This window comes from Convolutriloba macropyga, chromosome 12 (genome assembly GCF_964194025.1).
Source record: "Convolutriloba macropyga chromosome 12, txConMacr16.3, whole genome shotgun sequence".
NCBI lineage: Eukaryota > Metazoa > Xenacoelomorpha > Acoela > Convolutidae > Convolutriloba > Convolutriloba macropyga.
The window spans coordinates 16,201,372-16,226,104 of NC_134479.1; the positions used below are offsets into that span (position 1 = coordinate 16,201,372).

At 35.3% G+C, this 24,733-nt stretch overlaps 2 protein-coding genes across 3 annotated transcripts in view; both read left to right on the forward strand.

Annotated features, from left to right (window-relative positions):
* Positions 1–24,733, forward strand: part of LOC142350401 (intermembrane lipid transfer protein VPS13A-like) — a 229,852-nt gene that overhangs the window by 172,612 nt on the left and 32,507 nt on the right. Inside the window, exons 38-41 of the mRNA XM_075402248.1 lie at positions 2,217–2,645; positions 10,389–10,562; positions 23,997–24,089; positions 24,518–24,640. Of these exons, the coding sequence (XP_075258363.1) occupies positions 2,217–2,645; positions 10,389–10,562; positions 23,997–24,089; positions 24,518–24,640 (819 nt within the window). The remainder of the gene's footprint in view (positions 1–2,216; positions 2,646–10,388; positions 10,563–23,996; positions 24,090–24,517; positions 24,641–24,733) is intronic.
* The window catches only part of LOC142350883 (polyribonucleotide 5'-hydroxyl-kinase Clp1-like), a 438,433-nt gene continuing 424,489 nt past the window's right edge, over positions 10,790–24,733 (forward strand). The window contains exon 1 of one of the 2 annotated variants that reach the window (XM_075402866.1): positions 10,790–10,814. The gene's annotated coding sequence lies outside the window, so the exon portion shown is untranslated. The remainder of the gene's footprint in view (positions 10,815–24,733) is intronic. The other variant, XM_075402867.1, reaches the window with a different exon arrangement.

Here is a 24,733-nt window from a genome sequence, read left to right on the forward strand (position 1 = left end):
AAAAATTAAAGTGTTAATTATTTTAGCATTTTGTTTTCCATTTTTGTCTACTTGTTACCTAGCTTCATTAATGAAAGGTCACATAATACATTATCGGTGATTGCAGAAAGTGCAATCGAACACATTTTGATGGCCATAGTATGTTTCGATGGCCTTTACGGTTTGGAAAGCGTTTTCTGCCAAGTTTTATTTGATTTTTTGTTTGTTGTCTATGTTATTTTTGTAACCGCGTAAAAAATTGAATACCGGCAGCTCTTAATTCCTTAATTCCTTCTATGGACGAATTGGTAATCGTTCACGTATGGGATATTTTATTTGATTTCTAATGGTTTTCATTATTTCGAAATTAATCGTTTTAAAAAAAATAAGCGAATTTTTCAACTTTACTGTTTTTGTTCTTTATTGTCTAATTGTTACCAAGCTTTTTTACTGACTGGTCCCTTATCTTTTCTGATGAATTACAAGTTATTTTGTTTAATATCAGTTTTATCTGACGGTTTTTTGACTTTGGTATTAAGTTTTGTTTTTTAAAACGGACATGAAGTTTTTGATGAAACTAATTATTGTTGTTGCTGTTGTTTGATTTTGCTGTTCGTCTTGACTCGCTTTCTTTATATTTGCACATCTCATCAATCTAATGCGCCATTTTTAATCCACCACAGTTATTTGCTTTGGAGACTTTCTTTTCGTTCATACACCAATTTTTTTTAAAATACTTGAATTTTTGGGTTTTCCTATGTTCCTCATTTGGTAGGCAATCAAACTAAAATTGTGGATGAGCGGGGTCGAAACATTATGTGCGATCACACATTACCGAGTCGCCTTGTTTTCATCTCTTTTCAAAAGAAAAAGTGACCTCTAGATTTTTTGAATTTAAGGGTATTTTTGTTGTTTGTTAGCAAAGAAATGTAGACAAAAATTCTATGTCGTTACCAAAATAAGGACTAAGAGGTAAAAGTGGAAAGACCAAGTGAAATTGAAAGTGAAAAGTATGCGATGCGCCGAAACTGTTTCGGAGGCTTAAATTCGTGGTGTGAAGGGCGGTTCTTAGAGTTTGATTCCCCATACTCATCTCCCCCCAGCACTCCTCCTGTCCACCCTCCTCCGACTGGGAATTTGTACCCCCTATTGTCCAGACCTGTCAATCCTGACCCTAACTCCTCATCGGTTGCGCCCGATTTCAGAACTGTTCGAAATTTTTTGGCCAACTTGAGAGGTTTGTTTAAAAAATCCAGTGTCAATTAATGATTGGCGCGCTCTTTTGTTACCTCTAAGCAATCAGTTGCCTTCTTCAGTATTTATAATACTTCGTTTTTGTGCTCAATTTTCTAAATAGTTTGGTAAAAATTGATTTTAAAATTTTTGATGAAAAAATTGAGCTTCCTAATCCTTCTAGTTTTCTAAATCAAAATTTTAAGGATTTCTTTCCATAAATGCATTTTTTTTCGTAGAGAAATTTTGGTTAAAGGATATGTCGCAAACGCTTGCGGAAATACCATCAAAAGATTTGTAGTTTAACGACAGCACAGACTTTTTCGCTGAATTAAGCATTTGCCGCTTTTTTTGTGGCCGTAACGATAGTTTAGATTTATTTTACAGTGGTATTTTCATGACACTCATTTTGCCTAATTACTATGAAGCAGGCTATAACGCAAACCGAATTCCACGGCATTTTTTCCTTTTTGTATGTCCTTTTTGTATGATATCGATAGTCTTTCTTTTTTGAAATTCAAGGAAGTGGATTTTGCCTTTATCACTTAATACTACACTCAGATGTCCTTCTCGAGTTGTTAAGCTGAGAATCTCTTTCTTTGAAGCGCAATTTTTAAATGATTCATGAAACATAAGATTATGTGAATTGTGTGTTTTTGTTGTTTTTTTTAACTATAGGTACTTGACATTGAGAATTAAATTTGGTAATGGGGTGCCAAACTATCCATAGACTTATCGTTGTAATCTAGTTGAGTTTAAGCTTCGCTATTATCCCATAATCGCTTTTTCATTTAAGAAACTGACTACCATTCTCAACAAAAATAAATCATAAATGTAATCAGAGAATTTCATAAATAGTATACTTATTTTATCATTGATAACATTACCTCAATTTTAGGTCATAATTCTTCAAGATTTTTGAAATCTCGCGAATAAGTGCCTTTTGAGAATAAATGTGAACATTTTGTTGTGGCTATTTTGTTTTTATTATAGTCTAATTTTAGGAACAAAAACTACACGAGACGTTTACTTATGATGTCAATTTGGAATTGTATGGTCTGGGTCTGTCATTGGTCAACAACACTGTCAAGAAAGAGCTTCCCAAGGAAATTTTCTACGCTGGGGTGACACCTACAGATGTGACGTGGCTGTTTTGGGGAAAGGGGAAGAAACACTGGCGATCATTCTCAATAAACAGCATTGCTAAAATTGAAGAAGTTTACCAGAATTATCTAAATCAGCTCAAGGCGAATAACCCAAAAGTGACGCATCAGGTGTCGGTTGTGTTGAGTGGAGCTGAACACGTGTTTGACTTCAGCATGAACCCTATATTGCTGTTGAAGCCTGACAAGAGAAAGATTAAAAGGACTTATCTTCATGGCATTTCGGTCACTTATCAGATGTCGCCAAATGTCACGCATTTCCACTTCAAAGTAAGTTGATTCGCTTTTAAGAATACCGTGCTTTTAACCTGGACCTGTGGTTCCTTGCTAATGTTGTTTGCTTGACAGCATAATATACTGACGGAATAAGAGTTTTGTTTAATAGCCACACTGCGATAGCTGGGGCTAATATTGGCCTCTTGGTTTTTTACAATTCAAAGAATTTGAATTGTATTGGTGCGCTGTCTTTTTTTTATGATCTGTTCACGCATTTTTCGGCTTTTTCACGTAAGTGAGAAGTCAAATTAGAGTGGAGATTTTGGTCGCACTGAAATAGTAAAGAGAGCGAGAATTAGAGTAGGTTTGAGGCGTGACTTTTTCAAAATGCCTTTAAAGTGGAGTGAAAAATTGTTGTTTGAACAACTTGGCGGTTTTTGAGATAGATTTTTTTTCAGGTGCGTCAATTTGACTTCTGTTTTTAGTGTTTCTTCTCCTTCAGTGCTTTTAAGACGGTATATATGTGTTCTAATTGTCCCTATTTGCCTTTTCTTGAAATCATTTAGGGGCAGCTAACACTTTTTTATGACTCTGCCACTATTTGTTGTCATAAAAAATGCGTGAATTTTAGATTTTTAACCCCTTTTTTGAAATTATCTGTTGTTTTATCACTTTGTATCATCAATGAAAGGTTTGATTGGTTGCTAATAAGGCAAAAAAGAACCTAATTAATGGCATGAGTTAATAGCTAGTGGTTTTCATGACTTCGACACTCCTTTTTTTTAAAGTTTTTGAGTGGATTTTTGAGTTTTGCAAATATTTTATGTACTTTTTTATTTCTCATCATTTTATCTCATTGGGGACAGGTATCTGATGCTAATAGGGGTAAAGTTTTTCGATATAATTATTTTTGTTCAAACCTAGTGCTTTCTATGACTTTGACACTAATTGTTTTCAATAATAGTTATCGATTTTTTGAGGTTTTGCAAATTTTTCTTTTAAACTTTGTCGTCTTAACTTGGTCTCATCATCGACAGGTGGCATTGGTCGCTGAAGAGGCTTCATATAAAGCAAGTCATTTCAGTTCATAGCTATTGCTTTTTTGACTTATACGCTTAATTGTTTTTTTTTGAATCTTAGTGATTTTTTTTTAGTTTTGCTAGTGTTTGTTGTACTTATTGCTGTCTTATCGTTTAATCTCATTGATGACAGGTCTCAAACGTGGTTATTGAACACTCAAATAATTGGTATAATTGTATACTCCAGTAGCTATTGTGTTCTGTTTTTTTATACTAAGTGTTTTAAAAAAGTTTCCGCGAGTTTTATTTCTTTTTTGGTTTTTTTGTCTTATTATTTAATACTATTAGTGAGCGGACTCATCGACATTCAATAACAGGTTGCTATTGAGAAATAGAGGAATATAGTTGGCACTTTGAGTTTATAGCAGTATTTTGTATTGATCCTTTCGTTTCAAAAAAAGTTGAATTTTTAGTCTCGCTTCTTTTTGTTGTCCTGTTATGTTTTTTTCTATTTCGTCGTCAAGATTTTTGTCACCTTTATATGACGTATCACAGACACTTCAAATCTGCTTTTTGTTGATTGGTTCATGCAGTTTCAACTGAAATGCCTGCGTGATGTCATTTTTTGCTTTTATTGGAGAGAATTTTTTTGTTGATTCTCGTGATGAAATTTTTGGTCACACGTTACCTCTCTCAACAATGACTTCCTGACTTTGAAATTGACTTTTATTTACTTTAGTTCAAAGAGATAATCTCAAGTGATTTTGTGTCACTCTAATTGAAGGTTATTTGAGAGCAGCTAATAAAGGCAGCAATATCTTATTTAGATTCCTAATCAAAATTTAACATCTCAGCTTTCAATGAAAAGACTAATTTTTTTGGTCTGTTTTATTAATTGCTCTCAAACGAAGTTTGTAGCAATTATATTAGTCCTGTCGGTTTTAATGCAATTTTTCGCTTGACCGATTTTTTGTCTGGTGTTTTTGACTTTTCGTCCTCAGGAACAGGATAAAGAGGTAGCGCCCAACGGTTATTAAGTGCTCTTAGAGCCTTTCAGCTATTTTTCAGCTCAAAATGTTTTCTAGACTTATACTTATGGTGTGAAAGGCGGTTCTTAGAGATTGAGGACACCCCACTGTTGACCCCCGCTATTATTGCCCCCACACACCCCTCTCCCCCCACCCACTATTGCCCCCACACACCTTCCGCCCCACCACACTGTTGCCCCCCACCCCACTGTTGTCCACCCCCCCCCCCCCCCCGCCACTCCCCCGGTTTAACCCCCGTGGCTACTGACGAACAACCGATCGCTAAAACACGAAATTTTATACTATATTTCACAATTTTTTTCAAGTTTTTTGAAAATTTTTGTCATTTGAGCTTTTTCAGCCCTAGGTGTCAGGGAACCTCCTCTAGTTTTTTATAAAAGGTTACTGCCTAGTTTCTAGTGGTAGTAGAATGGTTTCAACATTTTAACATCACGAATTTTAGCTTTTTTTGACGAACCGTGCAAGTTTTTAATTTTGACATTTATTTTTCATTATTCACGTCTTTGCAGACGCAGGGACCAGAAAACGTCCTTAAGGATTTGATAATAAATCACTGAAAAAGTTTATTTGACATGAAATAGCCTTCAATTTTTTATTATGACAAGTTTTTGGAAAATTTTGGTCGGTTTTTAGGTTTCTCCAGTCTCAAGAGCCGAGGAAACTCCTCCAGGGTTTAACAAAAGGTTACTGTATTGTTTCTAAATGTAATGGAATGTTTCTCAAGATTTCAACACCACGACTTTTAGCATTTCTTTAGCAAAATTTTTAGCTTTTTTTTTAGCTTTTTTAAACAAATTTTAGCTTTTTTTTTGCAATTTGCCATTTCAATATTTTTGAATTTTTTTTGTTTTTTTTGGTTTCTCCGGCCTCAAGAGCCACATAACTTCTTCTAGGGTTTTGAATATGTTTTTGCCTAGCTTCTAGTTGTAATGGAACTTTTTTTCAAGATTTTAATATCAGCAATTTCTTTTAAAAATATCTCCAATTTTTTTCAATTTTTTGAATAATTCTGAATTTTTATCATTTTTTCCTAGGGACCTCCTCCAAGGCATGATGATAAGGTGTCGCATAGTTTCTGGAGTTAATAGAATGGTTATCAATATTTTATTGACTCCATTTTTGTTATTTTTTTATCAAATTTAAATTTTTATCACAAATTTGCGGAAAATTATCATATTCCAAGTTTATGGATCTTCATGAGTCAGTGAATCTATTTAAAGCTCGAAAGAGGGATACAGGATTTTCTCTTGAGACATTGAAATTTTTCTGAAGATTTTAATATTTTGAACTTTAGCAAGTTTTTGTTAAAATTTGCGATTTTCGAAATTTTTGAATATTTTTTCCTTTTTCTGAGTTTAACGATCATTACTGGCCAACGAAGGTTTTCAAGTCTTGCGGATGGGTTACTTGACATAACTCCAGAGACAAAAAATGGTTTTGAACTTTTTCTCGGCAAAATCTGGAAGCTTTTCTTTTAAATTTTGCAATAATTTGCAAATTTTTAAAATATCAGTTTATTTGATTTATTTATTAACAAGGCTAGAAAACTAACAGTTGCAGAGTCGAATCAAGCTAAAGCTAGCCTCACTAAACCGTGGCTAGCTACTGACGAAGCCAACCGCTCGCCGGTCTTTAGTCGGATTTTTACTGTTTTCTCAGACTGCAGATCTACGAAGCTATTGCGGCTACTTTCTTGCAATCTTCCAGCTATGTTTTTCATAGCCGCGAATCGATAGCGGCTATTATTTTAGACATCGTGGTTTTTACAATTCACAGAATTTAAATTATTTCGGGGCGCTGCTTTCACACATCTTTCGATTACATTGAGCTTTCATAACTGGATAAACAGGAAAAGCCCAACCTGCATAAAGTTTCATTAAAGGCCCAAGCTGGGCTTTAGTTCTCCTTCACGTCCTTAGAGTGATTCAGGTACTGGGATGGCCCTAATTTAAGATTAAAAGGTCATTTAGGAGTTTTTGTGCTAGAAATGGTGCAATTTTTCATTTTTTTGTGAATTTTGTTTGTTTAGTCTGGGGCTGAAGTTTTTAAAGTTGATGAAGGTCTTTTGCGAGCCAAAATTACTTGTTATGACCATTTTATGAGCTATAAGTTTTAGTACCACAAACACGCAAAATGATACTAATTTTTGGAACTTCAAGTTTTTTGACAAGCTATTTCAGCCTCAGAGGCCAAAGACTCTCCTTTAAGGTTTGATAATGAGACTCTGCAAAGTTTCTTAGTAACAATGGAAAGGTTTTTAACTTTTAAACGTCTCGAGTTTTAGCATTTTTTGATAAATTCTGCAAGTTTTTTCAGAACATTTGTCAATTATTCGGTTTCTCTTCTCTCAGTTTCCAGGTAACCTGCGCATGTTATAACATTGTAGCTAGGGGCAATAGAATGGTTTTCAAACCATGTTCTATTTGATAAAAATTAATTTTTTTTCTAAAAATTGTTTTCTTTAACCTATTTCGTCGATCTTTGAGCCGATGAATTTGGAATGGGTTTACTGGATATCCTCTAGAGACACGCAAATGGTCCAGAAATTATTATTATCACGGTTTTAAGCGACACTTCACTAAAATTTACAATTGGTTTCATTTTTTTTGAATTATTCTTGTCTTTTGAGTATCGATATTCAGGGGCCAATGAATTTCTTTGAGGTGTTGCAGATATAATGCTGGGGCGATGTCAGAGACAAAAGTTGTCTTTGAACATATTTTTGAAGTAGGATGTTTAAAGGGATCGAATTTTGTCTTCGTTGTAAAAGCTTCAAGAGCTTTGGCAATGAGTATATTTTGTTTAGTTCGATCGTTTGTTGCTCAACTTTTGAGATGATTTTGTTTGTGGTTTGGCTGGCTTTTTTAAAAATTGATCTGTTGGTCAGGTAGAGTACTTGTAAGTTTTTCTTTCAGTTCTTTTATTGTTTTTCAGGACTTGTCCTGCTGTTTTTCTTTATTATCTGTTCACACATTTTCATGATACTTAAAGTCAATTGGAGCATTGGTTTTGGTCAGGGAATTGACTGTTTGAATTTCAATGATTTCTACTGCCTTGCAGTTAAAAATTGTGTGAGTGATGTCATTTTTTCTGCTTTTAGGTCAATTACGTGACTTACCTTGCAATGACTTCTCAACTCGTTTATTGATCTTCAAATTTCATGAACATTTATTAGTTAAGGTCCATAGTCTGCATCTCAGTAGTGCAAAACGTATATACCCTTATTCTTGAGTATTAGAATCTTGAATTTTTGATATCAAATATTAATTTTGAAAAAGTTCTATTTGCGCTTTTTCCTTATAAGACAGTATGGGTCTCAAAAATGACAATCCCGAATCTAATCAAAAAGTCCATGTGGTTTATTAAAGGACTGGTGGTCATTCTATCTTATTTCTTATTTGTGAACTTTATAAGGCTTGGAATTGGTTTTCTGGATATCCTCTAGAGACACAGAAATTTTTCAGATATTAATATCACGATTTCTAGCAATAATTCATTAAAATTTGCAAATGATTTATTTTTTCTGTAATTTTATGAGTAAATGATCTTCAAGGACACATGAATTTTTTTCAGCTCTTGCATATTACATACTGGACCGATTTAGGAGACAAACATTGTTTTTTGAACATGTTGTTGATGTAGGTATGTTTAAGGGGATCAAATTTTGTCTCCGTGGTATAAGCTTCAAGAGTTTTAGCAAAGAGTATATTTTGTTTAATTTTTTTGTTTGGTTCTCAACTTTTTGAGATGATTTTGTTTGTGTTTTGGCTGGCTGTGTTTAATTGATCTGCTGGTTAGGTAGAGTACTTCTGGTACTCTTAGGTAGAGTACTTCTAGTACTCTGGTAGGATTGTATTTCAGTACTTGTCCTGCTGTTTTTTTAAGATCTGATCACACATTTTCATGGCATTTGAAGTCAAATTGGAGCATTGGCTTTGGTCACACTGAAAAAGAAAGTGGAGCGAAAAACGAGTGATTTTGCAGCGTGAAACTTTTTTCACTCGAAATTTATTGTAGAGTGTGAAAATGATGTTAGAACGAATGTTCGCTTTCCCGCTAGTGATTTTCTTTCACATGCGGCATTTTGACTTTTTTGGCTCTGCTCGATTTTTTAAAATCTAATTGATTTTGCCAATTAATGCATAGTTTGTTCTATGTCTATTGTTTTTAATAGCCGCGTCCTCAATTCTAGGCGGCTATTATAGCGCTCCCAAATTTTTTTTACATCGTCTAACAGATTTTTGTTTCGTCTTACCGTGACTTCTTGGAATTGACTTTTTCAATGACTTACCTCACTCAAAAAAATGACTTCTGAGCTCACTTATGAAACTTTAAATTTTATGAAGATTTACTTATTAAAGGTCAATAGTGTGCATCTAAGTAGTGCCAAATATATGCCCTAATTCTTGAATATTAGAGTCTTGAGTTGTTGATTTCAAATATTAATTTTGGGATCTTTTCCGTTTGTGCCCCCCCAAATATTGCACGTGCATCTGGGGGTTGCAAATAATATGCGCCCACTAAGCTGAGGGTGCACAAACGGAAAAGATCCTAATTTTGAAAAGCCCTATTAGGGCTTTCCCCTTATAGAGCTTATGTGTCTCATAAAAATGACAGTCCGAAGCTAACCCAAAAAGTCCAGTGGTCTATTAAATGACTGGTGGTCGATCTGTCTATTTTATTTCTAAAGTTGTTTCAATTCATGTAACGCCACAAGCGTCTATCGCGGCTCCTTTCCGGCAATCTGCCGGCTATGTTTGTTTAGTCATTATGAAAATTCTATGAATTGTGCGTCAGGACTTGTCCTGCTATGTTTTTTTAATTCGCCGTCTCCATCGATGATTCTTGGGACCTGATTTCTTGGAATTGATTTTTTCAATTTCATAGATTTTTTCTGCTTTCCAGTTAAAGTTTGTTTGCTTGACGTCATTTGTTCCGCTTTTAGGTTCCGAATCTAACCAAAAAGTCTAGTAGTCTATTTAAGGACTGGTGGTCAGTCTGTCTATCTTATTTCTTTAGTTGTTTCAATTCATTGATGGTCACATGCGTCTATCGCGGCTATTTTCCGGCAATCTGCCGGCTATGTTATTTTAGTTGTCAAAACTTTTTGTCCCTAATTGTCACATTTCATCATCGCTAGTTGTTTCTTGGGAACTTTTCTCTTGTACTAAGAAGTGCTTCCAGTCGAGCGCAAAAATGGGCAAATATCTGCTATAATAAACGTTTGTATATAAACCGTTTCTTTCTAGGGTCTGGTATGACCTCGGATTGAGATATCTTTTTAAAATCGAGTTTCATGAGTTGACCTTCATGAACGAATCATATAGCTCTTACATGGCCCGTTTACATTTTTCACTTCAAAGTGAGATGTTTAGTGAGAATAACAGGATTAAAAAATACTGTGCATTGTTAAGGGCAGTATTATTGCTGCCTAATTTTGTGACCTTATTTTGTTTACACGGCAAGTGGAATTCAAGGCTAAAAAAGAGATATGCTGATGAGTTTGAGCACAGAGAGTTGGGGTTTATGATTTAAGGAACGAAAAGTGTACAATTGCTTATGGTGTTAGTTCTTCTCAGTTGCTCTTCTGACTCTAGTTATAATAATTATAATGAATTGTTGAAAGAATTGAGTTTGTACCTTTGAACATTCGATGTCCATATAACTAACTGCCAATTATCTAAAGTAGATTTAATTCAAAAAATTTAATTTGACTTTGCCGTATTTAGATGAACAGATTGCAAATAGATGATCCTCTGCCGACGTGTATGTTCCCAGTGGTGCTAGCACCAGTACCTCCTCCCAGAAGCATAGTCGGAGACAGAGAGCCGGCTGCCTTTGTAGAGGCCTCAGTTGTCATGCAGAGGGGATCGGGACAACTCTTGCTGTTCAAATACTGCAAGGTAACCACCAGTGTTCACCGCTCGATATAGAAAATTAAAAAAAATGATCTGCCCCAATGTAAGATTTGAAGAGGTCTTGTTATAAAAAAAGGCTCACGATTGTTGTCAAAATCATCTAAGTCTTGCACCTTAGTTTGTGCGTAGTTAACATAAGAAAACTTTTGCCCTTCTTTACACATTACATTGAGTTACTCGAAAATTTTTGTAGGCGTCGTGACACGTGCGGCAATTGTTGTGATAAACTTATTAAATACCTTTATCGGAAATGCTCTCTTCCATTGGAGATATCGGAAATGCCCTCTTCCATTGAAATTGAAACCCCTGCAATTGAGACGCAGGAAACAACTGATCCACTGCCATTTTTCCCCGCGCAAATGCCAACGCCACGACCAACAGCAACTGGTGAGAAGAGAACCGCAGTTGTGCTAACTCCCCTAACTAATGCTTGTGAAAACAACGAGGAAATGGTGAAAACAACGAGGAAGTTATCGAAGCTACGATACAAAAGACCGAGGAATCTACTATCAAGGTGTCTCTTGAAAATTCAATGCCAATTTTTATTGCAAAAATTCAGGATGAAGTCCAAAAAACCATGGTGACTGCAATCGACAACGCTCTTGCAAAAATGAAGAGAGAACTACAGGACGAGCTGTTGCAAAAAATTAGTAGCGGGGTTAGCAAAACTGACCTAAAAGCTATGGCCCATTCTGAAGAGTTGGAACAATACAACAGAATAGAAAATTTGCGCATCAGTGGTATCCCTGAAGCCAGATACATTGACCAGAATGGAACAACTCGCCCTGAGACATCTCAGGCTAGCGTCCATAAAGTCGGCGAACTTGGAAGATTTTTTGAAAGCGAAATAAATGAGCAAGATATGTCAATTTCGCATAGACTTCCGACAAAGAAACCTGGCCATAGACAGTTGATTGTGCGATTCTCGAGGCGTATTACAAAAATCAATATCCTTCAAAACAAGAAAAATCTAGCTAAAGCGGCAGAGACGAAAGGCGCTAAAATTTACGAAGACTCGGCGGCCCCACGTTTGCGGTTCTTCAACATGATGAAAGCTGATCACAGGATTGAGTCACTGCGAACCAAAGAAGGCAACATCTCCTTCACATGAAGAACAACAAAAAGATGGAGAAGATAAGCAATCTCTTTGATGGTGGCCATCTTCTCAACTATTACTTCAGCGACGTTTGGAGTTGTTTTTCTCAGCAGCGTTTCTCTACCAACAGTGATACCTCAAATGGAACCTAAAATAAAAATCAACTCTGTGCTCATTCCTGAATATAAATTATGTTGGGCGCTACACTTTAATATTCGCTCTCTAAAGTGCCATTATGATGAGTTGCTTCTGTTTCTAAGTTCTTTAAAAGTCAAACCGACTGTCATAGCTTTAACTGAAAGTTGGCTGAATGACCTGGACCATATAGACTCAATGTCATTTCCAGGCTTCAGCAAATTAATAACTAAAAATCGAAGAACCAGAGGAGGAGGTAGAGGCCTACTTGTTTCCGAATGCGCTTGGACTGTAATAGAGGACTCAGCTGGACAGGCAATGGAAAACCTTAAAGTGTCTATCACCTATGAAAATTTCAAACTCGGCATTCTGATTATCTATCGGCCTCCTAACGCAAAGGCTGCCGATTCCGTTGAGGAGTTCGACTCATTAATGGAGTCGGTAGCTGACGGTAATCGGGATTGGATTGTCTTGGGTGATTTCAATTTTGACATTCTTCAATCATCTGCTCTTTCGAAAAGTTATTTGAATGTAGTTAGCAGCCATAACTACCAGCAGTTGATTCAAAATCCAACTAGAGTTACCAAAAATTCTTCTTCCTTGCTCGATCACATCTCAACGAAAATCCATTCTTCAAAAATAAAAAATTCAGGAATAATCGTGTCCTCTAACCGATCATTTCCCTGTCTTTGTTGATCTTGTTGTCAATAGTAAAAAGCATCCAACCTCCTTCGAATATACAAAATTATCGGATATAGAAAAAAATCGGAACCGTTTTCGAGAATTTGTTTGTGAGCATATTGAGAACCTAGACAGGGTCAACTTCGAATCGATAACGTGCACTATACATAATGCAGTAAACATTTTTGCTGCCCGGCGTCTTAGGAGAAAATCTGAGCAATCAAGCCCATGGATAACTAATTCACTTGAAAACCTTATGTCGATGCGCAATCGTACTCGGAAGCAAGTTGCTCACTATCCCACTTCAAGAATTCTACCATAAAAGTACAAGTCTATTAGAAACTTCGTTATAAGATCAATTCGATCTGCAAAGAGAAAATATTATGCAACGCAAATTGAAAAGAGTATGGAAAACCCCAAGACATTTTTCGATACATTTAACTTGGTTATTGGTAAAAACATGAAACCATCAATACCAATTGAGATTTCCCTCAATGGAAATTTTGTTGAAAATGATGCTGATATTGCTTCAGTATTCAACGAGTTTTTCGCTGGCATTGGTCCGCAGCTCTCAAATGCTTTTGATCACCGCGAACCTGTTGCTCTCGTTGATGTTGATTTTTCAATGGCATTCAAACCAATAACTTCTGGCCAAGTAGAAGAAATAAATTATTTGCAAGCAAATACCTCCTCTGGTGTCGATGACATACCCACTGTGGTGATTATAATTTTAGGAAATGTACTCAGTGGTCCGCTGGTGAATTTAATAAATGAACATATTCGCTCGGGAACTTTTCCCGCAGAGTTCAAATGTGCAAAGGTAGTGCCGCTACACAAAAATGGAGGCGAAGATAATCCTAACAATTATCGGCCGATTTCATTGCTTCCATCTATAAGCAAAATTTTCGAGCGCGTTTTATACAATCGATTGTTAGACTACTTTACCTACTGTAATTTGTTCTTTTGTAATCAGTTCGGGTTTAGGCCTAAAAAGTTGGCTGTTGATGCGTTAGTTCATATAACCGAAACCATTAGACATGATTTGACGCAGGGTTCTAAGCTTCCAGTTGCCATTTTTGTTAACTTAATTAAAGCATTTGACACGGTTGATCACTCTATACTAATTAAACAAGATACAATCGATTGTTAGACTACTTTACCTACTGTAATTTGTTCTTTTGCAATCAGTTCGGGTTTAGGCCTAAAAAGTTGGCTGTTGATGCGTTAGTTCATATTACCGAAACCATTAGGCATGATTTGACGCATGGTTATAAGCTTCCAGTTGCCATTTTTGGTGACTTAAAGAAATCATTTGACACGGTTGATCACTCTATACTAATTAAAAAATTAGAATCATATAGAATTCGCGGTTATCTTCTATCCTGCCTGTTGAGTTATTCTATCCTCCCTCTCTGAAAAGAGGTCGCAAATTGTTAAGGTGAGGTCCAGTATCTCTGCAGCTCTTCCACCTAATTGTGGAGTGCCTCAGGGGTCTGTTCTTGGACCTCTTCTTTTTATCATCTACATCAATTATTTGCGTCACGTCTGTCAAAATTCTAAAGTATTTCATTTTGCTGATGAAACTTCCGTCTTGTTTGACATGCGGAAAAATGACGCCTACAGTGTAAATTTTGAAGTTCACGTTATCAATGAATGGATGAAGTCGAATAAACTTACTTTAAACCAGAACAAGACGGAAGTCATGTTATTTAAAAACCATTTCAATTGTTAACTCACCTCTGAAACTCTGCTTTCAGTATCGAGTGTAAAATATTTAGGAGTCATAGTTGATAAAAACCTGAAGTATAAGTCTCATTTTAACAGTTTACATTACTCTATATCCAGGTTGGTTGGTTTGACTTATTCGATGCGTAAACAAGATGCATAAACAAGACTTGCTAAAATTCTACAATGTATACATCAAGCCTAAAATGCAGTACGGAATTTTGGTGTACGGTTGTACTTCAAAATCGAAATTGAATGTGCTGAAGCGTTTGCAAAGTAAGTTTACACGAAGTATTTGTTTTTTGCGGAAATTTGAGCGTGTTGACCATCTTTTCGAATTGCATAGAATCTTGCCTATTCATAAACTGTATATATATGATTGGCTTAAGATTGCTCTAAGATCGTATAGTAATCTTCTTAACGGTGAATATTTAAACAATCTCATTCGACATCGTCAATATTCCAGGAATTTATGCTCGTCAAGCATTCACATAATATCAACTCCGAAAGTGAAAGTGCAGTTATCCAAGCTATCTATTGCTTATAGAGGTGCCAAACTTTTGAACTCCATTCACCAATTCGGCTTATATGATTTGAATTTTTCCTGTGACAATCAAATAAAACATTTTGTTCTTTACTTCAGGGACAATGTCCTATTATACGACAATTAAATTTTTGATATTGTTTTTGCATCGTTTTGTTTTTTATAATTAGATCCTTGCATATCCTGCCTGGAAGGAAACCGTCTCCGTTGATCAGTCAATACCTATTTTAGCCCTGTCTACCTTCTGGTAGATTCCTGGGGCTAATAGAGTGCATACTGCTGTAAGGAGTGGCAGGAATTTGTAAGAAAAAAGATGTAAAATTTTAGTAAAGTAGTCAAAAAGTTCCGATTTTTTTCCATTTTTGTCTTTCTTTCATCCTCTGTCTCTCATATCTAGGTGAGTCAAAATTCTCTTTGTTCTCTATTCGGGCGGTACCAAAAAAGCATGAACTTGCTTATTTACTGTCCACCTTGGTGCTTTTTATTTTCATTGATTTATTATAATAAAATTGTTATTTATATAGCATTGAGGAAATTAAATTATTATTAAATTATGTTTTCCGGAGTAACAAAATCTTATTTTTTACGAGTTGTTTTGATATGATTTTCTTAAATTCTCAAAGTAGAAAAAACTATTATTGATATTGAGACTTTCTGATGTTAAGGGAAGACTTTTTGAGTAGCGTATGGTCCTGCTATCTATCATTTCAAACTGCATGAATGCATTGTGCTCCGCATTGTTCAGCAGCTGCATTTTAAATTTCAAAAGATTTACAAAAAATTGCATAGAATCTTGCCTATTCATAAACTGTATATATATATATATATATATATATATATATATAAATATATATATATATATATATATATATATATATATATGATTTGCTTAAGTTTGCTCTAAGATCGTATAATAATCTTCTTGACGATGAATTTTTAAACAATCTCATTCGACATCGTCAATATTCCAGGATTTTATGCTCGTCAAGCGTTCACCTAATATCAACTCCAAAAGTTAAAGGGCAGTTATCCAAGCTATCTATTGCTTATAGGGGTGCCAAAATTTTGAACTCCATTCACCAATTCGGCTTATATGATTTGAATTGTTCCTGTGACAATCAAATACAACATTTTGTTCGTTACTTCAGGGACAATGTCCTATTATACGACAATTGAATTATTGATATTGTTTTTGCATCGTTTTGTTTTTTATAATTAGATCCTTGCATATCGTGCCTGTAAGGAAACCGTCTCCGTTGATCAGTCAATGCCTATTTTAGCCCTGTCTACCTTCAGGTAGATTCCTGGGGCCAATAGAGTGCATACTGCTGTAAGGAGGGGCAGGAGTTTGTAAGAAAAAAAGATGTAAAGTTTTAGTTAAGTTTAGTAGTCAAAAAGTTCCGATTTTTTTCCATTTTTGTCTTTCTTTCATCCTCTGTCTCCCTCATATCTAGGTGAGTCAAAATTCTCTTTGTTCTCTATTCGGGTGGTACCAAAAAAGCTTGAACTTGCTTATTTACTGTCCACCTTGGTGCTTTTTATTTCATTGATTTATTAAAATAAAATTATTATTTATATAGCATGTTATATTTGTGTTTCATGTATAGTGGAATTTTGGAATAAGTATTCTTCTGCCATTTTCCAGCGAAAAGCATGACTTGGTTCAACTATTTAGTTAAGTTATTATTGCATGTATTTTGAGGACTTTGATGGCTTGTCAAGAAATTACTCATCAGAAAATGACACTCATCGTTGCTTGCTTTAATGATAACCGATGTCAAAGGAATCAACAGCTCTTTTTGAATCTTCTGTTTTTTTCCAATAGCAAAATAATTTGCGGAAAACTTCTTACGCACAAAAAAAATTTACTCAATCTTTTTCCTTATAATCCAGAGGAGCATCTAAATTATAGCACATCTTTCTAACATTAATGTTAGCGATTCGAAATCACTCCTCTGATCTCTTCTGTATTTATTTCTTTCTTCACTTGGTGGCACGAATGCCCCAATTATTTTCGAGTTTTTATTGTTAATTGCTCTCAAACAAAGTTTGTAGCAATTATATTAGTCCTGTCGGTCTTTTCTATGCAATTTTTCGCTTGACCAATTTTTCGTCTGACGCTTTTGACTCTTCGTCCTCAAAAACGAAATAAACAGGTAGCGCCCAGCGGGCATTAAGTGCTCTTAGAGCCTTTCAGCTCTGTTTCAGCTCAAACTGTTTTCGAGACTTATACTTATGGTGTGAAGGGCGGCTCTTAGAGGTTGAAGATACCCCACCCCCAATGTTAACCTCTCGCCTAGTGGAAGAAATAATAAATTCTTTGCGAGCAAATACCTCCTTTGGTGTCGATGACATACCCACTGTAGTGATTAAAATATTAGGAAATGAACTCAGTGGTCCGCTGGTGAATTTAATAAATGAACATATTCGCTCGGGAACTTTTCCCGCAGAGTTCAAATGTGCAAAGGTAGTGCCGCTACACAAAAATGGAGGCGAAGATAATCCTAACAATTATCGGCCGATTTCATTGCTTCCATCTATAAGCAAAATTTTCGAGCGCGTTTTATACAATCGATTGTTAGACTACTTTACCTACTGTAATTTGTTCTTTTGTAATCAGTTCGGGTTTAGGCCTAAAAAGTTGGCTGTTGATGCGTTAGTTCATATTACCGAAACCATTAGGCATGATTTGACGCATGGTTATAAGCTTCCAGTTGTCATTTTTGGTGACTTAAAGAAAGCATTTGACACGGTTGATCACTCTATACTAATTAAAAAATTAGAATCATATAGAATTCGCGGTTATCTTCTATCCTGCCTGTTGAGTTATTCTATCCTCCCTCTCTGAAAAGAGGTCGCAAATTGTTAAGGTGAGGTCCAGTATCTCTGCAGCTCTTCCACCTAATTGTGGAGTGCCTCAGGGGTCTGTTCTTGGACCTCTTCTTTTTATCATCTACATCAATTATTTGCGTCACGTCTGTCAAAATTCTAAAGTATTTCATTTTGCTGATGAAACTTCCGTCTTGTTTGACATGCGGAAAAATGACGCCTACAGTGTAAATTTTGAAGTTCACGTTATCAATGAATGGATGAAGTCGAATAAACTTACTTTAAACCAGAACAAGACGGAAGTCATGTTATTTAAAAACCATTTCAATTGTTAACTCACCTCTGAAACTCTGCTTTCAGTATCGAGTGTAAAATATTTAGGAGTCATAGTTGACAAAAACCTGAAGTATAAGTCTCATTTTAACAGTTTACATTACTCTATATCCAGGTTGGTTGGTTTGACTTATTCGATGCGTAAACAAGATGCATAAACAAGACTTGCTAAAATTCTACAATGTATACATCAAGCCTTAAATGCAGTACGGAATTTTGGTGTACGGTTGTACTTCAAAATCGAAATTGAATGTGCTGAAGCGTTTGCAAAGTAAGTTTACACGAAGTATTTGTTTTTTGCGGAAATTTGAGCGTGTTGACCATCTTTTCGAATTGCATAGAATCTTGCCTATTCATAAACTGTATATATATGATTGGCTTAAGATTGCTCTAAGATCGTATAGTAATCTTCTTAACGGTGAACATTTAAACAATCTCATTCGACATCGTCAATATTCCAGGAATTTATGCTCGTCAAGCGTTCACATAATATCAACTCCGAAAGTGAAAGGGCAGTTATCCAAGCTATCTATTGCTTATAGAGGTGCCAAACTTTTGAACTCCATTCACCAATTCGGCTTATATGATTTGAATTTTTCCTGTGACAATCAAATAAAACATTTTGTTCTTTACTTCAGGGACAATGTCCTATTATACGACAATTAAATTTTTGATATTGTTTTTGCATCGTTTTGTTTTTTATAATTAGATCCTTGCATATCCTGCCTGGAAGGAAACCGTCTCCGTTGATCAGTCAATACCTATTTTAGCCCTGTCTACCTTCTGGTAGATTCCTGGGGCTAATAGAGTGCATACTGCTGTAAGGAGTGGCAGGAATTTGTAAGAAAAAAGATGTAAAATTTTAGTAAAGTAGTCAAAAAGTTCCGATTTTTTTCCATTTTTGTCTTTCTTTCATCCTCTGTCTCTCTCATATCTAGGTGAGTCAAAATTCTCTTTGTTCTCTATTCGGGCGGTACCAAAAAAGCATGAACTTGCTTATTTACTGTCCACCTTGGTGCTTTTTATTTTCATTGATTTATTATAATAAAATTGTTATTTATATAGCATTGAGGAAATTAAATTATTATTAAATTATGTTTTCCGGAGTAACAAAATCTTATTTTTTACGAGTTGTTTTGATATGATTTTCTTAAATTCTCAAAGTAGAAAAAACTATTATTGATATTGAGACTTTCTGATGTTAAGGGAAGACTTTTTGAGTAGCGTATGGTCCTGCTATCTATCATTTCAAACTGCATGAATGCATTGTGCTCCGCATTGTTCAGCAGCTGCATTTTAAATTTCAAAAGATTTACAAAAAATTGCAAGAACTGTAGTCGGTATCTTGACACAAAATCTACTTGACAATGTGCAAAATTAAAAAAACACCCACCCAATAGAGCAATTTTAGCCGGCTGAGTTGCTTGAGCGGCTCAATTTTTGTAGCGTCAATATCATATAACTTAATATTAACCCTTCAAACAGATTAGTGAAATTTTAATGGGGGCTTCAACAACTCATCTTGTTACCATGTGTCTGTTTTTTGAACTTATCAGGTGGAGATGCAGATTTCTGATTCACTTTCCCTTGTTTTTACAAATTTTTGGGTTATTTTTTTTTGTTGTTTGATTTTCTCATTCGGCTCAAGTGCAGTTTAAAGAACAGTTGTGCAATAATCGAAAGCAATCTATAAAGTTAGTAAAGCGAAGGAAAACTTTCAATAAACGAAGTGTTTCATGTATAGTAAATTTTGGAATTAGTATTTTCCTGCCATTTTTCAGCGAAAAGCATGACTTGGTTTAACTATTTAGTTAAGTTAATATTGCATGTATTTTGAGGACTTTGATGGTTTGTCAAGAAATTACTCATCAGAAAATGACACTCATCGTTGCTTGCTTTGATGATAACCGATGTCAAAGGAATCAACTGCTCTTTTTGAATCTTCTGTTTTTTTCCAATAGCAAAATAATTTGCGGAAAACTTCTTACGCACAAAAAAAATTACTCAATCTTTTTCCTTCCGAATTATAATCCAGAGGAGCATCTAAAGTATAGCACATCTTTCTAACATTAATGTTAGCGATTAGAAATCACTCCTCTGATCTCTTCTGTATTTATTTCTTTCTTCACTTGGTGGCACGAATGCGCCAATTATTTTCGAATTCTTATTGTTAATTGCTCTCAAACGAAGTTTGTAGCAATTATATTAGTCCTGTTGGTCTTTTCTATGCGATTTTTTGCTTGACCTATTTTTAGTCTGACGCTTTTGACTTTTCGTCCTCAAAAACGAAATAAACAGGTAGCGCCCAGCGGGCATTAAGTGCTCTTAGAGCCTTTCAGCTCTGTTTCAGCTCAAACTGTTTTCGAGACTTATACTTATGGTGTGAAGGGCGGCTCTTAGTGGTTGAAGACACCCCACCCCCAATGTTACCCCCCCCACGGCCGCTGTTGCCCCGCACCCCACCGTTGCCCCCCCTCCCCCCACCCCTCCCTCCCCTTCAGCCCCCCAGTGCACCCCCCCCCCCCGGTGGCTACTGACGAACAACCGATCGCTAAAAACACGCCATTTTATACTATTTTTCGCAATTTTTTTCAAGCTTTCTGAAAATTTTTGTCAGTTTTTGAGTTCTTCAAGCCGTGGTTGGCAAGGAACCTCCTCTAGGGTTTTATAAAAGGTTACTGCATAGTTTCTAATGGTAGTGCAATTGTTTCAACATTTTAACGTCACGAATTTTAGCTTTTTTTTATTCATTTTTGATCATTCACGTCTTTCCGGACGCAAGGGGCAGAGAACTTCCTTAAGGGTTTGATTATAAGTTAATGAAAAAATTTTATTTGCCGTGTAATAGCTTTAAATTTTTTAATATGACAAATTTAAGCAATTTTTTTGATAAAACTTGTATTTTTTTTATGTTTTTTTAATTTTTTTTGTCTTTTTTAGGTTTTTTCAGTCTCAAGAGCCAGCGAACCTCCTGAAGTTTTTGGTAATAGGTTACTGCATTGCTTCTATTGGTAATAGAATGATTTTCAGCGTTTTAACATCACAAATTTTAGCAATTTTTTTATGAAACTTGCAATTTTTTTCAATTTTTTTTAAATATTTTGTTATTTTAGGTTTCTCTAACCTCAAGGGCCACCCAACTTTCACCAGGGTTTGATAATATGTTACTGCATAGTTTCTAGTGGTAATGGAATGGTTTTTCAACATTTTACCATCACGAATTTTGTCATTTTTTTGGTATCTCCAACCTGAATGGCCAGCGAAACTCCTCGAGCGTTTGATTATTACTACATAGCTTCTAGATATAATTGAATGTTTTCGAGATTTTAATATCAACAATTTTCAAAAATATTTGCAAGTTTTTCAGGTGTTTTGAATCTTTTTGATTTTTTTATCATTTTTCCGGCACAAAGGTCCGATTTCTCCTCCAATTTTGATGATAGACTGTCTCATAATTTCTAGAGTGGAATGGAATGGTTATCAGTATTTTAATGACTCCAGCTTTGACAATTTTCTAGCAATTTTAATTTTGTCAAATTTTTGGAAAATTATTGTGTTCCCTGTTTATGGTTCTTTATGAGCCAGTGAAACTATTTAAAGCTTGAAATAGGGATACTGGATTGTCTCTTGAGACAATGAAAATGTTTTGAAGATTTTAATTTATTGAATTTCAGCAAGATTTTGGTAAAATTTGCGATTGTTTGCAAAATTTTTGAATATTTTTGTCCTTCTACGATCAGTACTGGCCAACGAAGCTTTTCAAGTCAAGCAGATGAGTTACTTGACATATATCCAGAGACAAAAGATAGTTTTGAACATTTTCACTGCGAAATCTGGGAGCTTTTTTTAAAAAAAATTTTGGAGTATTTGCAGTTTTTCAAAATACCAGTTTTTTTTATTTGTTTACTAAAAAGGCTAGAAAACTAAAAGTTGCAGAGTCGAATCAAGCTAAAGGTAGCCTCACTAAACTGTGGCTAGCTACTGACCAAGCCAACCGCTCGCCGGTCTTTTGAGAGCAATTCGCCCGACGTTAGTCGGTTATGTTTCCTCACATACGCAAGTAAATAAAACTTGTCGTTCAGATATGACAAAACTAATTTCATCGTATAAATATGCAAGCTCTGATTAGAATTTGATCTGACTGCTGCTAGGATTTTATTGCAACAGTGTTTTTGTCTGCAAAACCCATCAATTGATGATGAGATTTGAACTAAGGGCAGCATATCAATCTTTGGAAAAAATTTTATATAGGAATGATGAGAATATTTTTAATAGCCGCACAGCGATAGCTGGGGCTATTATTGGCCTTCTCTTTGTTTTTATTACAATTCAAAGAATTTGAATTGTATTGGGGCGCTGTTTTTTTTAAGATCTGTTCTCACATTTTCACGATTTTTACTGTTTTTTTATATTTTGGATCGGATTTTTTTTCTAAATGGGTTTCCCAATCCATTGATAGTTCATTCTTGGCCTAGTTTTTTGTTTGAACCAACTTTCCATTTTTCGCTAGTGCTTTTTTTGTTCACATGCGGCATTTCGCCATTGATTTTCTGTTTTTTTATTTTTCATCTGTTTTTTTTTAGAAATGGTGTTCCCAATTCACTAATAGTCCATTCTAGGTCTGGTTTTTTGTTTAGTTAATGAAAATCCTTTGAATTGTACGTCAGAACTTGTCCTGCTATGTTTTTTTTATTTCGTCGTCGCGATTTTTGTTACGACCATATGACGTCACCACTTCAAATCTGCGTTTTAATTGCTCTTGAACGAAGTTCATAGCAATTATTTATAAACGTGTGTGTGTGTCTTTTTTTATGCAAAACTTTCGCTTGACAGTTTTTGACTTTTCGAATGACTTTTACGCCCTTGATTTTTTGCGTTTCGAGTGATCTACAATTCTCTCTCAATCACAATTTCAATCAGCTGAACTCAATTGGCGGCAATTTAATACTAAAATTCAAAAAGTGCGCAGAAACTGGTGTCATTTTTTAAATCTTAATAGTGGTATATGTTAACCTGTAATGTAGTTATTTGAAGCCCGCTATTGAACTTCTTAGTCCCATTTAGACTTCCCACCACACCCCCCTCCCCCGACTAAAGCAGGCTGCAATTGATTAGAGCTCCCACTAGTCGTTCGAGAGCAATACTTCCGACGTTTAGTCGGTTATGTTTGTTCATTCGTTCATGCAATTTCAACTGAAGTGCGTGCGTGACGTCATTTTTCGGTCTAGTGGATCAAGTTTTTTGTTCATTTGCGTGATTAAATTTTTGGTCACACTTGACTTACCTCACTCACAAAAATGACCTCCTCACTTTGAAATTGACTTTTATTTGCTTTCATTCAAAAGAGATGAGGTCAAGTGAATGTGTGCCATTCTAAATGAAGGTTATTAGAGAGCAGCTAATAGAGGCAGCGAAAACTTATACAGATTTGTAATCAAAATATAACATGTCAGCCTTCAATGAAAAGACGAATTTTTTTGGTCTGTCTTTTTACTGTTTTTTGAGACTACAGATCTACGAAGCTAGTGCTGCTATTTTCTGGCAATCTGCCAGATATGTTTTTAAGATTTTAAAAGATCTTCTGATATATTTAAGTTTCAATTTTTCGAGTTCTGATTGGATACACGAATAAATTTTATTAGAAATCGAATTCCGACCTAACTTAGTTTTGAGTTACAAAAAAATTTACCTTACCTAATATACTTTCATGCGCAACTGGTTCATATTAACAAAATAAATAAATTGAATTTAGCTAAAATTTAGCTGAAAAAAGTCAATATGTTTCCAATTTGGATAATTTTTGATAGTTGTAAGTTATCTTATGTTGGAGTTTATCATCCCCGACTTTAAGTGTTTTTATGGCTAGGCTACCTCCGGAAATAGAATTATTGTTGGGAGATATGAAACAGCAAACATATTTGGCCAACTCTGGTACTCCCGCTATAAATTATGGTGTTAAGGTTAAATTGTTATCTCGATTTTTCTCATATAGTTTTTAGTCTCTCCATTATGAGTCGAGAAGGATCTAGGAGTAACTGAATGATCTAATTTGACATTTAGTGCCCTTTTATTTAAGGTTCTAATCCAGGAATTCTCAGTGAAGATCGACACAACCTTCTTGGGAGCACTGCAGATGTTCTTCAAAGGGAATGAAATCACAACAAATGTGGTACGATTTTGCATTTAACTTCTTACACTTCTGTTTTCTTTTTCACTAACAAAGGCGCGATTTTGGATTGATGGTGGCTTAAATTGGCTAATAATATGTGAGACTTGCCTCAAATATACCACTCTAAAAATATAAAAAATCAAATTGTCAGTGGCCATTTTGTAATGGAGAGGCTTTTGTTATTTTGTCCCTGATGATTTGAAAAAAAAGGATTTCAGCATCTGTTGTTGTTAAGTATTTGAAATTGTGGGTGTTTCCCATTATTGCCCCACAGCTTAGTGTTCAGATAACCTATAGCCCCACCCCCCCCCCCCCCATCATAATAAATATAACATAATGGGGGGGGGGGGGGCTTTAATTTCATGGGGGGGGGGGGGCTATAATGGGAAAGACCCGAAATTGTTTACATTTATTGTGTTGTGTTACAGCAGAAGTATCTGGAGATGGACGTTGATCTGGCACATACTCAGCTGGCAGACACCGAGGCTGTTCAGATTGCAAGAGGCACTCTCCGGCACTACTACCAGGACCTCAATTTTGGACCAATCAAGGTAGGCACACCTGGCATATTGTTCATACCGTACACTGCGCTAGCCAAAACGGGCGAGTCGCAAACGGAAAAGATCCCGAATAATATATTTTGG